This window comes from Psittacula echo, assembly GCF_963264785.1.
Source record: "Psittacula echo genome assembly, chromosome: 10".
NCBI classification, from domain to species: Eukaryota; Metazoa; Chordata; class Aves; order Psittaciformes; family Psittacidae; genus Psittacula; species Psittacula echo.
In genome coordinates this window covers 13,677,808-13,696,559 of record NC_137741.1, presented here as the reverse complement: position 1 = coordinate 13,696,559, position 18,752 = coordinate 13,677,808, and the positions used below count along the sequence as shown (strand labels likewise).

At 42.0% G+C, this 18,752-nt stretch overlaps 1 protein-coding gene across 1 annotated transcript in view; it reads left to right on the top strand.

Annotated features, from left to right (window-relative positions):
• The window catches only part of CEMIP (cell migration inducing hyaluronidase 1), a gene marked incomplete at both ends in the record, with an annotated part of 52,103 nt that extends 40,485 nt beyond the window's left edge, over positions 1 to 11,618 (top strand). The window contains 9 exons of the mRNA XM_080626596.1: positions 908 to 1,088; positions 2,821 to 3,036; positions 4,377 to 4,588; positions 5,044 to 5,229; positions 5,921 to 6,125; positions 6,958 to 7,044; positions 7,362 to 7,519; positions 10,469 to 10,569; positions 11,491 to 11,618. Of these exons, the coding sequence (XP_080482722.1) occupies positions 908 to 1,088; positions 2,821 to 3,036; positions 4,377 to 4,588; positions 5,044 to 5,229; positions 5,921 to 6,125; positions 6,958 to 7,044; positions 7,362 to 7,519; positions 10,469 to 10,569; positions 11,491 to 11,618 (1,474 nt within the window). The remainder of the gene's footprint in view (positions 1 to 907; positions 1,089 to 2,820; positions 3,037 to 4,376; positions 4,589 to 5,043; positions 5,230 to 5,920; positions 6,126 to 6,957; positions 7,045 to 7,361; positions 7,520 to 10,468; positions 10,570 to 11,490) is intronic.
• Between the last annotated feature and the right edge of the window lie 7,134 nt (positions 11,619 to 18,752).

Below are 18,752 nucleotides of genomic sequence, written 5' to 3'. Positions count from 1 at the left end.
GTATTTTCCTGATGTATTATATGCCTCAGCTTGCTTGTCAATGATACAGCAGGCTTATTATTAACTACACTAATAATGAAAACCCCATCTGCTACAGCTCTTCTTCTAATATCCTTCATGTATCTCATCTTGTGTGTTGTGTATAGAAACGCAGACAGAACAAATGAACAGGAGGAGGCAGGTCCTGTCTAAGGGAAGACATTCATATGAGGAAGGGATGAAATTTATTTATCATGAGTGAAATGTGAAACATCTTATCATAGCCTCTTAAGGAGTTTAAGCATCTCATTCACTTAGTGTAAAAAATGGTGTCCTCTTTACCTTGCAGATGATAACAGAAAAGGCTGTTAATAAAGGTACATTAGTCTGCCCCTTCATCTCTTTTCAACCCTATAGATTGTAAGACCTTTTCTTCTTTTCAAATCTATTTTTTATTGCAGCTGAGCTGCACTGTTTCTCTCCAAGTTCCTTTGAAAGATGTGATGGGACTTCTTTTAGCCCTGCCATTACTCAGCCCAAGGAGTCTGAGCGGCTCTGATGAGTTTCAGGTTTCACTGCTGCAGAACTCATTTCTGATAGCAGACATGACTTTATTCATTTTTAGGTCAATGCTTTGGCATTGCTTTAAGTTCCTTCCCTGGAGAAGCAGAGAACAAATAAAGATGATCTGTTCAGACATGAGAAAACTTGATCTGAACTTGCAAGGATAAGAGGACTTTACAGACCTAAAAAGGAGGGAAATCCCTCCTCTTCCAAAGCATGAACTCAGGAGTAATCCTAAGGGATGTGAAAAGTGAAAGCAGCTGAGAAACAAGTGCTGTGGGACTGTACATGTCTAGAATACGTTCTCATCCTTATGCTATTGTGTCATGACCATGTCTCTCTGTCTCCTCCAAATGCATTTTAGAGATTTTCCCATTCGAGGGATTCAGTTCTACGATGGACCCATCAATGTCCAGAACTGCACGTTCCGAAAATTCGCTGCCCTGGATGGCCGGCACACCAGCGCCCTGGCCTTCCGCCTCAACAACGCCTGGCAGAGCTGTCCCAACAATAACGTCACCGACATTCATTTTGAAGACGTCCCTGTGAGTTATCCTTCTCAGAAAGGCCTTTTCCCCTTGGCTTGGAAATGGGATTGTGGGCAAAAAAGGGAGTACCAGCCTTTAGGAGGAAACACAAGATCTTCAAAAGGCTTCTCATTGTCTTTAGCAGAAGTTTAACAAAGAGGGTACAGCTCAGAAAGAGAATATTGGATGGATGAAATAACAGGAAAATCCAATTCTCTGACAGGTTTGCAGTAAACCAGAAGTAGGCATCAGTTTCAAATGAAATAATAATGACATTCAAGTGAAAATAATTTCCATTTCTGTATGTCTCAGAAACTGTGAAACAGGGAGAAGAATCTGAACCTTTATTTTCAACAGCAGTATAATATTAAAACAACAACAAAATGAAGTCTCTTATGGAAGGTCTAACTCACCTAGAAGCAGAAAATACTGATTTTTGATAACAGCCAGTGAAACTGAGCCGATACAGGGTAATTCTGCAGCCCTGCACACCAGGGTAATTCCATGGACTCCAGTTCTGCAGACATAAATGAGAGCAGAGCCCAGCCAAAAAGGGTCTGCCAAACTTTGAATTACAATATGAACTTCTGGGTGCTGGTCTGAACCTGTCCTGGGGTCTGTGCTTTTGAGTTGTTTTTGTATTTGATTGCACAGATTTGTCCTAACTGGTTTGCTGAGGTTCACCTCTAGCAGCTGTTATATCCAACTGCCAAACATTGCAAACAAATAAACAAATACATGTGGTTGGGCCTGAAATGATTTGGGCTGCCTAACTTTCAAAACTTAGCAGACTTGCTTGGATGTCAGGAAAAGTGCTGACTAGCAATCCCTGTGCCAAATGGGATGGGAAAGGCAAAATTCCCCTAGAAGTGTTGGTTGGTCCTTCTCTCACATTGCACCAGGCAGGCTGGTGACATGACATTTATTTATGCTGGATAAAAATACCACTCAGAAGTTGCTTGAGCAGCCATTTCCCACGGGAGGTTACTGATTATTCCCAGAATCAGTGTGGGTTTATGTGGCTTTAGAACCTTAAAAATATATTGGGAGACAATGTGTGAAGTGGCTCTAGTGAAATCACCCCCTTTCCTGAACCTTCCTCCAGAATTTTAACACAAACCTCATAGCTGAGGCTGAAATCCTGTTTATTTTACCCTTTCCCACATAGTCAGAAGGGAAATCTGTGTCTGCTCTGTCTGACAAATCAAACACACCTTTTAAGCATGTGACCCAGCTCTACACTGACTTAAGGCTTAACAAAGAGACAGCATGCAGGCAGAGACAATCCTAATATGCCTGTACCAAATGGCACTGATGTTCCAGCCAACTGACAAGACCAGCTCAGCTGAGCTGAAAATTATTTTGGTGCTTCCATCTTTGGATGGTCAGTTTCAGAATTTCGTAGTTTTATTACCACGTAAGTGCTATCTCAGAGGAGTTACAACCCCAGCTTTATCTGGAGTCATGGGGTTGAGCCATTGAACATCAAGCTTACAGTGTCTTAAAGCTGAGCATCCAGAATCTGTGGCCATTTAAAGAGTGGTGATGTTAGTGCGTACACAGATTTCTTCATGCGCAGTTTGACACAGAAACTCAACACTATTTCTTGTCCAAGCTACTTTTCTGTGCCAAATAAAGTCAAAAAAAGGGTCCTTTGAGCCACTCTAGTGACCATAGCGATCCTTTGCTGTGTACTCTAAGTGATGAATTCCTTTGTGGAAATGTAAATGCATTTCGCTGTTTTGCTTAGATTACCTCAAGGGTCTTCTTTGGAGAACCCGGCCCCTGGTTCAATGATCTGGATATGGACGGTGATAAAACATCAGTTTTTCATGATGTGGATGGCTCTGTATCAGAGTACCCAGGCTCATACTTGATAAAAGAAGATAACTGGTTAATCAAGCACCCTGACTGCATTGACGTGCCCGACTGGAGAGGTTCCATCTGCAGTGGACACTTTGCACAGGTAAAGCTGCTTATCTTGCAGGTATTGTTATCCCTTTATTTTAAATTCCTTGGAACTGTAAAGCTTAACCTTTAGAAATGGCCTTTCTTCAGGGTGCTCAGTGTTTATTTGTCTGCACAGGTGGTTTTGAACATGAGGATACTGTGGTAAATTTTCAGATGCTTTGGCCTTGACTGCTAACAGCTCTAACAACTTCTGTCTGAACTCCCTTAAGAGCTCCATGAGCATTAACAGATTAATATTCATAAATCTATGGGCTGTCGGCTAGTTATTTTTCCTTAATTTAAGGAGGGAAGTGTTGCCCACAGTGTGGTGGGAAATGTGCTGAGCAGTCAAAATTAGACTTTGGCTGTCATGATCTTTCATCCTGTTGTGTAACCACCTAACCATTCTTCCTACCACACAGGCTCCGAATGCTGCTGCCTTGAGAGTCCTCACTTTCCTCTGAGTAGTGCCTGTTTTTGTCTTGGGTATTGCAACTGTTGGGTTTTTTCCCTGTGTAGTGCCACTAAAGCCAATTTCTAACCACTGAGCTGGTTTTCATGCTTCTGAAATCCAGACATAAGGGTCTCTGTTCATCAGAAGTCAGATGTCTGAGGCAGATGCTGCCCTGCTGCTGAGGGTTGCCACTAACACTGAAATACTTCAGCCCTACTGCAGGCCTCTTTGACTGGCCCACACTCTGCAACTCAGTGGATAAGGAAAAGATCCTTCTTTTGAGGATAATCAGGGGACTGGAGCACCTCCCTTATGAAGATAGGCTGAGAAAGTTGGGGCTGTTCAGCCTGGAGAAGAGAAGGCTGCGTGGAGACCTCATAGCGGCTTTCTAGTATCTGAAGGGGGGCTATAGGGATGCTGGGGAAGGACTATTCATCAGGGACTGTAGTGACAGGACAAGGGGTAACGGGTTCAAACTTAAACAGGGGAAGTTCAGATTGGATATAAGGAAGAAATTCTTTACTGAGAGGGTGGTGAGGCACTGGAATGGGTTGCCCAGGGAAGCTGTGAATGCTCCATCCCTGGCGGTGTTCAAGGCCAGGTTAGACGAAGCCTTGGGTGGCATGGTTTAATGTGAGGTGTCCCTGCCCATGGCAGGGGGGTTGGAACTAGATGGTCTTAAGGTCCTTTCCAACCCTAACTATTCTATGATTCTATGATTCTTATTTTTCTGAAAACAGTTTGCTTTGTTGAAAAGGGAGCCTAAAAAATTGAATCTAAGTGTACAGCATGCAGGTCACTGCTGAAGCCACAGGCTTTGCACCAGTTTACATCTATGGAGTGGGTGCGCCTTTAATGCTTTGCTGTAGTTCATTCCCTTGGTGATGTGTTTTTTCATCTAGATATACATCCAAGCCTACAAACCAGCCAACCTGAAAATGAAAATAATTAAAAATGACTACCACAATCACCCACTCTACTTGGAAGGGGCTTTGAGCAAAAGCACTCATTACCAGCAGTATCAGCCAGTTATAACTCTGAGGAAAGGCTACACCATCCACTGGGACAAGACAGCCCCTGAAGAGCTGGCCGTATGGCTCATCAACTTCAACAAGTGAGTGATCTGACCAAATTCCAACATTCCAGCCCAGTAATGTAACTGCACATTTTTAATGGGTGAGGTTATCACCTCATGAGCTCTTCCAGAATGAACATGCTTGTTCCAGGAAGTCCATTGAGTTCACCGTCTTTCCATTTGACATCCCAGATTCCTGTTTCCTCCCCTGGGAAGCCCTGCGAGATAACACGGTTCATTTTTAGAAGCCTAGAGCTAATTCATTCCTGGTGCATGAAAGTCACAGGTGTAGGAGTCAGGGGCAGGTCCAACCCATGGCTGTTATGTCTAATTTACATTGCATAGATTCATCCCAAACCATTAAAATTTTAACTGGCCAGGAAAAAAATTAAGTTACATTTCAGAGTGAATTATGTAGTTTGGCTTCTAGCATGCTTCAGGAAAATAATAGTCATGTGTGGACTTGTTATAATGTGGGTCTTTGCTATTTTTAGGAACGACTGGATCCAAGTAGGGTTTTGCTATCCTAAAGGGACAACATTTTCCATTCTCTCAGACATCCACAATCGTCTCTTGAAGAAAACATACAAAACTGGAACCTTCTACAGAACCTCTCAAATGGAGAAACTGGAGCACAGATATCCTAGCAAAGGATATTACTATTGGGATGAGGACACTGGGTAAGGAAGCAGGCCTTGCCAATGTGCACACTGCTATGGGAAAGCTGTTGGAATCATGAGCTGCTTGTCTAATGCCATTAATAGGGAGCACAACAAAACCAAAAAGTCTTTCTGGGAATGCGACCAGTGCTTAATTTTCCTGGGACTTGCATGGCTGCCAGTCGTTCACAGCTTGTGCTGCAGCGCCGGTTACTCTGGGAAATGCTCTGCCAATTCTTTGAATAAGAATTACAAAAAAAGGCAAAAGCAAAGTGCAGACCGTGAAACCGAGCTGGAAACACACCCAACCCTTTCTGTTTTGAACAGCAATGATTTATAAACACCATCACAGGGATGCACAGAATCTAAGAGTGTGAAGCCTGTTATTTTCTTTTAAAGAATTAAAATGATGGGAAAGAAAGACAGACCTCAAATACAAGACATTTACTTCTACATAAACATATAATTACAAGGGGAGTTCAGGTGTCACTTCCGTCTTAAGTTCCGTGACCTCCCCAAACCATGTCTGAGATGTGTGCCCCCTTTTACTTGCATGTAGCATGTTGAGAACTATAAAATGTGGATGTTGGCACTGAGGGTTTGCAATGCACATTATTGCAGGGCATTAGTAAAGAGTCACCAAAACTGGGAGTTGGTAATGTTTTGCACAGAAGTCTCAAGGATGCTTCTGTCTTTTCTCTCCTACCTGCAGGCTGCTGTTTCTGAAACTTAAAGCTCAAAATGAGAAGGAGAAATTTGCTTTCTGCTCTGTCAAGGGCTGTGAACGAATAAGGATCAAAGCTGTGATCCCAAAGACGGCTGGCATCAGCGACTGTGAAGCCATGGCCTATCCCAAGTACATTGAGACACCAATAGTGGAAGTGCCAATGCCTAAGAAGCTCTCTAGTGCACAGCTGGTAAAGTAGTTAATTTCTTATCACAGAATTATTGCCAGTGTATATCTGTAGTTCTGGCACATATTGTGCCCACAGACATAGAAGGACTTTGTACCAGGTTCAGGATAACCTATGCCTAATTTTCTGAAATGGTTCAGGCATGTGAAAGAGTATGAAACAGACTCTTGCATGTGCAAAGAGCACAGCTCCTCAAAGGGCAGAACCAGCCAAGACTTTGGTTGGAGTTGGATACTTAGTCTTTTGAGGCTCTGTTCTGATGTGCTGTGTTTAAAAGCGCAGGGTCAAAAGTGATGAGCTGGAAGACAGGTTGGTCCAGGGAATGTAATCCTGGATTGCAAAAAGGTTCCTTGCCTGGCCTCCAGTTCCTCCAGGCTATAAGACCAGCAGTGTCAGAGAGGGGACAGCATAGCTGAGTGTCTCATTCATGTAATGCACAACACTGTTTCTTATATCCAGTACAGTCTGGTTCTGGGGAAGGGAGGGCGATATTTGTCTATCTGGTTTGGCTTCTTTTTCTTTTCACTTGTCACCCTTTGAGCAGAAATGTACAGCAAAGCCTGTGAGAGTTATGTGTCAGCTCTGAAAAGTGAGAATCACTTATACAGTGCCACTTGGTAAAACAATTTAAATGATGACAGGATGAGCAGAGAGGTTACTGTGGTGCCCAGTCTCATTAGCAATGTAATTTGGCAAGTCAGGGCTTATTATGTAGCTTTCTTGTTGATTGAATTTCAGGGTTTAAAATGCTTTCTGAAAAGCAACATTCAAGTAATGGATAGTAATGGACATCCTCACCAGAAAAACTCTTTTCTCTCTTTTTCTTTGTAAACAGAAGACTAAGGACCACCTACTAGAGGTGAAAATAGAAACTTATAAGAAGCAGTACTTCCACCTAAAGGATGACTTTGCATACATTGAGGTGAGCAGCTCCTCTTAGTGAACTGTGTGGGACAAAATTCTAAGATACTTGCTTCGTTGTTATGGAAAACCTGCTTACAAAGTTACCATGGATAGTTAGATTCACATCACTTCTGCTTTGTATTTTGCAAAAGACCAGATATGGCTGTAACTTCCCCTTGCTATTAAAAATGCAGGACAGCTTGACCTCAAAGCTCTGGAATTCTGCCATTTGATATAAAGAGCAGTCCTGTGACTCAGGTCTATCACTGTTACTTGCAGGTGGTTGTTTGCAATTGTGTAACTGTGATAGATCAGGAACATTTTTTCTCCGTGCAGGTTGACGGTGTCAGGTTTTTCCTCACTGATGAAGGTATCCAACTGGTTGTGATTGATGGGCATCATGGAAAAGTTGTTGACCGAGTAACATTCAAAAACTCAATTCTGCAAGGAATCCCAGCACAGATGGAAAATTATGTCAACAACATCAAAGATCAGTGAGTAAATAACCTGGTGTTACTAAGGTGCAATGTACAAGAATGCTGTACAATACTCATCTTTTTCCTATTTTTTGTCACCCAACATGGGCCAGACTGACCGGGCTAACAATGTCCTTTTGTACCTGCCAACTCCAATAGAGTCCAAATGTGAGGTGGGCAGTCAGGCAGAAGAATCTGTGATTTAGGAACTGATCAAGCCTAGATAAACCGCAGACGTACATTTGATTAATAAACTGCAGACCTACATTTATGTTGTGGGTTATAGACAAATGCAGACTTAAATTCACCAAGTGCTTATTGGGACAGATGTGCACAGTTTACATATTTCTATTGCCTGCATGCTCTCTCAAATCACAGAAAATTCCACTAATAAAATACATTCCTCGTTGCACATGTTCGCTGCCCAGACCTAAGGGCTGGATGCTTTTATTATTTAAGTTTGGGGAGCCAGAAATACAGAGTTTTGCAAGTGGGTGGCAAGTAGCCAGCACATGTTCCTGCATCCTGGAGGACAGCGGCTTCACACGCTGGAATGAGAACAACATCAAAAGCCATTTAACCAAAGGGGTTGTTCTTGTATTTGTTTGTTGAGTGCTATTGGGAAATGAATATATTTCGTTGTTATTAAATCTGGTTTTATACATAACATGTAATACCAGTATGATTGCTTTGTTGATGAATTATCTGAAATAGCTGTGGGCAGATCAGGAGGATATTGCTCTGGTATTTATTCTAGAGGCTTGGGGAAGTTTCAGCGTAGTGCCACACAGGTGGACACAGATGTGTGTCTTCTGTCTTAAGTAATTCTGAAGATTGCAGAACCCACACTGAGTAGCTACTGCAGGAAAGCATGGTAGTTGCTCACTTTTCTTTCATAAAAAGTATCAAAGGGCTTTTCAGAGAGACCAGCCTCCCCTTTGCAAAAATCCCGTCTCAATTCTGGCTAAATCCAGCTCCTGTCTTCTTTCTTACTGTAGAAGATTGAATTGTAATTAGTGTTTAGGTGTATTCAAGTCCTTCTGAGCCTCATTGTCTTCTCTGGATTAGTGTTAGAATAGGATTAGGATTAAGACTGGAAATTGACCCAATATGATCAGCACCTCTCAGGTCTCGCTCGGCTATGTCTTTGGCTGAACCCATAAATTACTGTTCTTTCACCAAAAGCTTTCCCAGATCAATCCCTGCAGGCTTTTCCAATTTGATCAGGGATGAGCTTCAGCTACAGCCATGAAATATCTTTCATCCATTTGCTGGATGAAAGTGTTGTTCGGATTCAGATGTGGAGGACTGTACAACCAGCAGCCTCTTGTCACCTTTCCCAGTGCCATGCGGAGCATGGACTGTACAGAGGTGGTGCTAACAGAGGGGAAAGGGCCCCACCAGCCTGCTGTGAAGAGACTGCTAAAGCAACATTCAGATGTATGGATTTGGGGATGCGAGGTGTTTCTAGCAAGGACAGGCCTTTTCAGTCATTTGAGCAGCAATCTGTGGGCCAAATTCTTTTTTTTTTTTTTTTAATAAATCCATTATTCTGATGAGTTTCTCAGGGATAAAAACCCAAAACATCTGGTGAATTTATTTTAAACTTCCATAGCAGGAAAGGCTTAACAGTGAACTGAAGGATTTTAGTGAACTGAATTTTAGTGAACTGAAGGAATCAAAAAGAGGTGATTCAGCATTTGCAAAGTAGTCAAAACCAGCCTGCTGCTCTTGTAATCACAGGAGCATTTTAACACCTCAGGTTTATTCTAGGAAAAGTCTTGGTGACTCTTAACTCTTTTGCTTCTTTTCTTCCTCTGCCACCACCCATTGCTTTTACCCCTGAACAGTTCTAGTTCCAGCTGAGGTGTTAAGAGGTAACTGCTGCGCTCAGGCCTTGAGCTCTGCAGGAGTTCTTGCCTAATTAAATATAGTGACTTGTGTCCACTGTGAAGCTGAAAAGCAGACCCAGCAAGGCTCTCATTCTGTAAGACTGCAAATGCCATTTGAGTCAGGGAAGTTTTGTTCATGGAAACCCTGCAAGGTGGAACAAAATAATTCATCTAAGCAACTGTTTGCTCAGTAACTGTCATGCAGCTTTAACTAGGAGGTGAGCAAAGATGACTTAACTGAACTTAACAGCAAAACTTCCGCTGCACTCACTGGAGTGTAGCTCTTCCTCCATGGCCTTTGAACTACTCATTGGAGGTGTTTATGTATTTCGTAGGAAGTAGTGAGCTTAACTTCACTGAGTATCTTGTGCTCCCCCCAAAAAAGTCTCACATGATTATCTCTTAATTTGTAATTTGGAGTTTTATTCTATCCATCTAGAATGAAGCATATTACTAAGTCTTACCCAAGCAATTACAGATTTGCATTAGCTTGACGCACTACCCTGTGGTTTTTGTTTATCACTTGGTATTTGTAGAGAACCCTAAGAATTTTGAAGTGAAATACAGTACATGCAAGTAAGGCAGTAATAAGTATTAGTAATAATAATTATAATAAAATAATAACAATAATAAATTTTGTAAGCCAAAGCTCAATGAAAATGAAGGAAAAGCATCAGGCCAGCAAAAGTCTTAAAGAAGTTAATTTCTTCATGTTTAATCTGCTGCTGCTGAAAGAACAAGAGATTGCTTGAGACTTACAAAGAGCATCTGAAGGAGAGCGTGTTCATTTCTGAGCAAAGCAGGATGGAATTGTTGGTTGGAAACATTTAAGTAGTTCTAGAAAACAGTTGGATTTTTTCTTTTTTTTTTTTAAAAAAAGGGAATTCTTTAGTTTCTAATGGGTTTGTATGACTAAACTGTTGGGAAGCATTGTCAAAAGCCATTAAAGCAGAAACCACTGTAGTTTGTGGGTGTCTTTGAGTCACACAGGCAGGAGTTACCGCTGCTCAAGGCAGACAAGCAAGGAATGTGTTGTGACTCTTCATCTCTTTATAAATGGCTTTGTTTCTTTCAGCTCCATCGTGCTGGTGACATCTAAAGGAAGATTCATTTCAAGAGGACCATGGACTAAAGTACTGGAAAAACTCGGAGCAGAAGAGGGGTTTAGGTTAAAAGGTAACCACTTTTCAAAACTGCAGTTCTAAACCCCTTTGATCTGTTTCCCTCCCATGGTTCCAGCAAGGGGACCTCTTTTCTGCTTCTAAACTTTGCCTTGCTTGTTTCTATCAGCATGTGCTCAAACATCCTGGGACCAGTCATTTATTTATTCGGTAAGGTTGTACCTACTGCCACTTTGGATAACAGCGCTCAGTTTAATGCTGTAGATGGAAAAAGTGCTCTGGCAGTTGTTCTTATAAGTAAAGAATTCAGGTGTTAGATTTTCGAGATTTATTTTAAATAAAAAGGCATTTTAGTAATAGGAATATTGGACTTCTTTCCTCCTAAATGCCCCAAACAACAATTTTTTACTTTTCCAAACTTATTTTTAGCTGGTTTTCTCTTGAAACAAAATTCTGACTTGATGGCACAAAGCATAGCGATTTCAAAGCATCACATATTGCACTAAAATATTGCTTTATGTGTATGTTGCTATGATCAGCTCGTAACTGTGAGCTTTTGGCACACTGTCCTCCTCTGTGTGTGTGTGTGCTTTACTTGCTAACATAGGTCTTGCTGGTTGTCCTGTCCCTTATCATCCCCTAACCTTTCCCAAGCAGGTTTTGAGTATAACCACCATGCCAATAATGACACCTTCAACAGATAGCTCAAGCTGCTTGCTAGGAAGGGTTTTTTCATGCTTGCTTTCTCCTCTGCTATGTACCACACATTGTTAATTAAGGGAAGCATATAACACGTAAATAAAATTTTAATTAAGCTTCATTAGGAAAGTATAATACCTGGGGAATGTGTAACTGGCAAAGTTCGTGTGTGCTCCTGCGCATCTGCTCCCATCCAGCTGTTGGCTGTAGCCATACACACAGGTGGTTTTCTGATGCAGCCCTGACACATCCCTAATCTATATGCCTTGATTTGCAGAAAAAATGGCTTTTGTTGGCTTCAAAGGCAGCTTCCGCCCGGTATGGGTGAAGCTGGTCACTAATGAGGACTCGGCTAAAATCTATCAAGCACTGCCAATTCCTGTGGTGAAGAAAATGAAATTATGAGGACACACTGCTCTGCCTTCTGGCTGCCAGCACTGCCCCGTGGGACGGACTACTGACTGCTCACCGCAGGCACCTCGCCAGCCTCCTCCAGAGGTGTAGCGTTTTGTTGTTGTTGCTGTTCAAAATGAAACCTTACTGTAGCTAGAGTGGCCACATGTGACAGACAAGCCTTCCCCTGCGATCAGTGTACGTTCTGTGATCACCAGCTCCTCGCCAGTTGACTTGCTCACTGATGCTGTTACTAAGCAAGGTTTGACCTGGCTTACAAGGTACTGGTTTTATCAAGCACCCCTGTGACAGATTAATTTATGTGCTGCCTCTGGAAAGGGGAGTTCTAGGTCTGAAGGCCATCAAGGATTGTTGCTTTTACCAGCCTCTAAGTTGTCCAAACACTTTTTTTCTCCTAGTGTAACTAGTGCTAGCTAGTGTAACTAGCTGCTCACAAACACCTAATGACAATTTAAAGGTTGGTTGAAAATCTAAGATAGAAAGAGTATATTTGAATTATTACTTAGATGCTGGGAAACATAACTGGACAGTAAGAATTTATCCTAAAGCTTCTGTGATGTTTGATCATGCTTTTTGGGATCTGTGTTGAACATGCTAACCCATGGCACATAGTTGGGGAAGAGATGAGAGAGGAGCGGGTAAAACATGCCAGTGGAGACTGACGAAACCACATATTTCTGCTTGCTCAGATAATCATATTTCTCCTATGGATCAAGGTTTTTTAATAGTGGTTGCTCAAATAAGATGTTTTCCTTCAACAAGCAGCAGGAAAGCAAAGTCAATTTGTACATGTATTTTCTCAGCTTTTCCCATATTGTCCCTACATGTAATAATGTTCAGGATCAGTCTGGAGTGTTTATGGTAGCCAGTCTAAGCCATCCTCTTCAAGGCTTCCAGTTTTTAATTGGGAACACTGGGACTTAGCTTATTCAGCCTCAGATCGGGTGCGCAACCCTCACTTTTCTAGGGAGGCCAGAGGCAATAGGACCAGACCACTCTCCTGTGTGTTGCTTTCTGATCCTGTCCTTAGGCTTATGGGCATGAGTGTCTTGGTCCTGCTGGAAGGGTTACGTGAGATCTGGATGGAAGATGGCAGAGGTCTTACCAGGCAGCTGAAGAATCAGAGTGGGAATTCCCATACACTAGTTAGATGTTTGTACATCCTTTCCCCCTTCTTCAAAGCAGTATCTGGGTAGTGAAGGCAGATTAGTGTGAATCAGGACTCCCATGGGGACATCTATTGAAGCTGCGAATTTACATATTATTTTGTAAAACATTGTAAGCACTTCTGGTGTTCAGTGATATTTCTATCTGTGGCTCAGAAATGCCATGAAGGAGTCTCTGAGGGCTGTGGCTATTGTAAGAAATCTAAGGGTGGGGGGTAAAAGACAGGATGATGAGCTTTGCAAAGCACACAGAATATCAGTTTTGCCAATAATATCTGGGTTTGTTTTCCCACTTTGTCTCTGCCTGTCCCCATTGGTACAGAATTCATTCTAGTTGCTGATGGTTACTTCATTTTGCTCTGGTTTAATTAATTCATGTAACGAAGTTGCCTTTTTCCCACAGTATCCAAAATATTATCTTGCAGCTAGCATGAAAGAACAAGGATTTTGTGTCATTCCAAAGGCTTGGCAGGTTTGCAATCTGTAAACCTGGTTTGGATCAGTTGCTCTGAAAGTCAAAGCAACCCTGAGCAAAATTGATATAGTGTTGTAGGTTACATTCCCCTCAAGCCTCTCCTGGGTTTTGAAACTGGAAATGTTCTTTTCAGCCTTATTCTATAGTTGTTCTGAACTCACTGAATGTCATGTGTGTTTTATTTAGAAGAAGAGCCAAGCTTTCCCTCCCTTCCTTCTCAACAAGGGTCTGTTCATGAAGGCTCTTCAGGCATTTGTGCCGTTTCCAGAATTAATGGGCAACACTTGTAAAAGTCAAGTAAAGTGGGTTGTTTTTTCCTCCAAAGGCAAACAGAGCCAGGTCCCTGAATTCGAGCAAATAGACTAAACCCAAGTCCCTTGAGTACGTTAATCTGGGTTATCTAAACCTCTTCACTGTCCTTTAGGCAGTTCTGTTGATACCGTTGCACTGGTGTTAGTGGAACACACTTGCTCTCAAAAGATGGACCAAAGCAGGAGTATTTCTTTCATGAGCACTTGAAAAAAATGGTGGGTGGGCAGGAAGGCCGGGCTCAGAATGTACCTGGGTTGGGATACAGCTTTGTATGACACATAGGGTAGGGCTTGCCCTCTGTGGTGTCCTGCTTCACTGGGCCATCAGCCGTTTCTCTTCTCCTGCTCCCTCTAAGCACGTTAATTCCCCAGGAGGATTGTACCAGGTGGGTCTATTCCCTAGGCAGGTTTGTTCAGCTCCTGTGAGCATGCTGCCTTTGTGAAGTGTAGTGTCTGATTTTACTATTTCGGGTATTCTCAGGGTGAAATCATAAAATTTGGCTCTAGGAAAAGCTTTCTTCTTTTTCTTTCTTAAAAAAAAAATCTCATCTTATTAAAAGAAGAAAACTTTTAAGTAGCTTGTTCTATCATGCAAATCTTGTCACATGGGGCCTGTTGGAGCTAAGGTGGGTCTCACGCTGTGAATACAAAGTATGGGATCACTGCAGTCTGTGAGCCTGAGGGACAATAGAGCATCATAGTGGGGCAGCCACGGCTGGGAAATGCAAAGGGCTTCCATTGGTCTTTATGGGATGAAGTCAATGTGTTGCTCTGATGATAGAATGAAGCCTACCACCATCACCAGTCAGCAATAGTTTTGTGCCATAGGATTACTTTCTAGTCTTTGACTGTTCTAGAAATTGCACACGCACATTTTGACTAGTGAATTACCTGACTGCTTGTTCTCTGTACACCTTGTACAGTCCCTGCACAAACTGCAGTTCCCTTCTTTGTAAGTTTTTATTACTGCAGATGTTTCTATGTTTGCCTACGCAATTGCCATTGGTAGAGTGGAGGGGTTTGTTTGCATTTTGTTTGTTTGTCTATTTGTTTGTTTGGATGTTTGGGGGTTTTGTCTCAGTTTGAATGCTTGTTTTACCTGTCGCCGAAACAGCTGGTCCTTTTTCGGAGTTAGAAGTTTGTACATTTTCTTATAGACTTTCCAATGAAAAAAAGATATATTTTCTATTAATTTATTACAATGGCACTAAGACAACTAAATTGCAGACATATGAAGCATTTTTACTGGAGTTTAGTATTGTCCAGGTTGTTAAGGAGGTCGGCAATATGTCTTTTCTGATAATCTGCTTTGCACTTGAAAGCTCTCTATGTCCGCAGACCGTGGTAATGCATTGACTGTCCGGGTTATGATGACAAGAACTCTTGGGACATTGGTTCCAACAGATTGTGGCTTACAACTGAAATAACACGTAGTTGTTTGGAGTACACAATGTTTATCAAAATAAATATTCAATGCAAATTTCTTATTTTATTTTTGTCTCTTGTCTCTTTTGTGTCTCTCTGTACATTGAAATGGTGTTTGCTGGATGCACGCACAGGACTTAGTACAGCATCAGGAAGGCATGCAACTTCCTACTTATTGCAAAAGGCAAAAGCCCAAACCACAACTGTGTGCACTTGCTGGCCTGTCTGCAGTGACCACAGCACATGGCAGGCCTGCCCAGTCACACTTGCAGGATCTGAGACAGGGAGAGGGGAAGGGAAGGAGATGGGGGCGGGAAAGGGGATACTGCAGTGGGCAGACATGGGAAACGGCTGTGTTTGGGGCAGGTAGGGGCTATAGTATATTAATAAAAACTTGTTCCCCTAGTCACAAAAAATTTCATTAAATAGGGTGAAAATGGAATAAAAATATATATGGAAATAATAGATAAAACATGTACACATTTTTTGTAGTGGGCACCTATTAAAGCTTCTGAGAATCTCATTGTCAAGTCAAGTGTGACTTTGTTTATTTTTCACCCCGGGATGGTGCCGGCTGAGCAGGCTCCATTATGAAACTTTCTGGAGGCTCCAAAACTCAAATGAGATTTTTTGGTGGCAGAATCAGAGTTTCTAACATCCAAGGATCTGTTTTTTAATCAGGTGTCAAAATAGTAGTTAGCACATCAGAGGAGATAACCCATCTAGCACCTTCAAGCCAGAAAACCAAAAATGCACCCTGTGTATGTATTTGTGTATAAAGAAGGGGTGTGTGTGTGTGTATGTGTGTGTGTGTGTGTATGTATGTGTGTGTATATGTACATGTGTGTATGGGAATGGAGAGGTATATGTGTGGAGGTTTATGTCTGTATCTGTGTGTGTCTATATAATGGGAAGTGTATTTGTGTAAGGGGTGTATTTGTGTGCATATGCGTGTGTATTTGTGCATTTGTGCATATGTGTGTAACTGGGGGAGTGTCTCTGTATATATATTTATGTATATAAGGAGAGTGTGTGTGTGTGTGTATATATTTCTGTGTGGATGTCTATGTAGATACAGCCATTAGAACTAGCTTAACAACAACCTATCCATAAGCATATACAATTCATTACATTACATTAGTCCTAAAATTACTACGTAATTTTAAAATTTACTACGTAATTTTTAGTTATACATGTATATTTAAGTATAGACCAGATACTTTCCAGCCATTAATATATAAAGGACAATGTACATTAAATGTGTTAGCTTCTGTATGCCAGTATGCTTAATTTGTTAATAAAGATTAAAAGAAAAAATTATAACATTTTAATATGTATCATTTAGGTGCTATAAATCACTAAATTGGTAACACAACATAACGTCATATATAATATATAGCAGAATGTAACATAACGTAATATAACATAACGTAATACAATGTAACACCACGTAAAGTGACGTTTCCGCTACCGCTACAGGCTTAGCCAGCGCCCCTTTGCCTGTCCGCGCGCGCCCCCTAGCGGTGATGTCTTGGTGGTGTGTTTTGGGTTGATCTGTTGCTTTTCGCTGCAAAATCGGGCACGGGCTGAATCACACCCCGAGAAGAGCCAGAGGGTTTGGCTCTTCTCCTGCCAGCAGGGCGGTCACAGGCCCAGCTGAGTGTCACACTCGTGCTTAGTCTGCGCTGAGCAGCCACTGAGGGGTCACAGCGTCTGCTCAAAACTACAAGGGGCAGGGATGCTCCCTCCACTTCCAGAGCTTTGATTCTCCCAAATCCTCTGGACAATAAGGCACAGTTTATGTGGTTCCGCGAAAGAGGTTGCTTTTATGCCACCCTTGCAGAGTTTTGCACCATCTCGTCCGCCAGAAGCTGAAGCTGCTGTGATGTGCCCAGGCTCTTGCAGCCCCCAAAAGGCCATTCCAGCAGCCAGGTTGGAGGCTGTTGTGTCACCCCCACCTTCTTCCTGACCAAAGGATGGGGGAGGGAGGTGTAGAAACCACTACTGCAGCTACACCCTTCCTTCCTCTTATGTGTTGTCTTCACAAAACACACCCCTGAAGTGATCCCTTACCCATGGAGCTGAATCCAGCACGTACACTCACTGTATAGCCTTAGAAACAGAAACTGAGGGAGAGCTCCACCACTTTGCAAATAGAATAATTTGCAGTTTCTGAGTCTGAGCCTCAGATGGAGTCAATATTTCAGCAGTCAGGACACAGTAAGGGGTCCGTGATGAGGAAGCAGTGACAAAATTTAATGGGAAATCTTTCTGGGAAAAAGCCCCTTACAAACAAATATTTCTGCTCCTTTGGCAGTGGTGTAATGTGAGATCATGATGAAATTCCCAGCACAACAGTAACCTCATCTCCTCTCCTATAGTCTTAGTGCTGAGTGAGTAGTACTAGGTAACACTTCTTAAAGCACAGATGCCTCACCTAAAACCCACGGGTCTGTCACTTGATAGTGACACCACAGGAAATTAATGCAGCTGGTTTGACTTTAATTTCTGCTTTCCTGTAGTATCCATCTCCAGTATCCAGCTGGTACTGCTCTGTCATTCGGGTATCTTTTGAGAATGGCCTTCCCTGTTACACAGCTATAGCTGATTTTCTCATCCCAGGAAGTGAGACTGCCCTGGCTTATCACTGCTGACAGGAATAATAACGTGGCTGAAATATATTTCAGGCCTTACGTGGTCTATTCGAAGATTGAGCAATATGGCTTAAATGGTGCTGCTGTCTAGGAACAAGCGTTGGGGAGGGTAACACAGAAAATGGCCTTTCCCAGGTTAGGTTACACAGCTCTTGCAATCACAACAAAAAACTGCCTCCCACATTAAATGAAAGAAAGTCAGTTTTTCAAAATCTTCTACTCAGCTAAGTGCCAAAACTGTTACCTACTCACACACTTCTGCTTCCATTAAGCTCCCTGGCAACTCCATTCTGTTATAACTGGGATTAGCTAAAGTCCACACAGTTATTAACATTTTTATGGCACCAGAAAGACAACAGATGACTGTCAGGGGCTGAGAAGTCACAGGGTATTGGCTGTGGATACAATTGGCAGGATGTGTAATAAAATAGTAATACAAAATCTTGTGTGATTCAATTTGAGGTACTCACTATTTTGGATTAGATTTCAGTTTAGGTGAGGGGATGAAAACAGATTTATATTTTACAAAAGAAGTTGAATGAAATAAAACTGTACTGAGGACAACTTAGTTAAAAAAACCAAAACCAAAGATGCAGGATGTTTTGTAGCCATGGATCTGGGAAATGATAAGCAATGATCACATGAATATACATATTAAACCTTTATGTTATTTATTTGACTCAGCAAGTAAGTGCTGTATTTTTTTTTTAATACACCCTTGCAATACAACTGTTCATGTATAACTCAGTGTTTCTCATTACAAAGAAGGCTCTACGTAAGTTACACCAAGATACAGGTTACTTCATGGTGCTGTTCAGTGAACAGCTGCTTCTCATTACTAGCAAACGACCTTGCACCTTGCAAGCGAAGGATGGGCCCTTGCTATTCACCACTTTCCAAAGCCCTCAGAGGCCAATGGACATGTAACACCACCATCAGTGACAGCACCTGAATCCATTTAAATATTAACGAGTCAATGAGGGCTCAATACTCTGGTCTGTGGGCTCCATAGAACTAGTGAGCACGTCACCAGCACAGCAAACCAGCCTATTCTCAGAGACTGCCAACAGTTATCTTTAAAAGCAGTAGATATT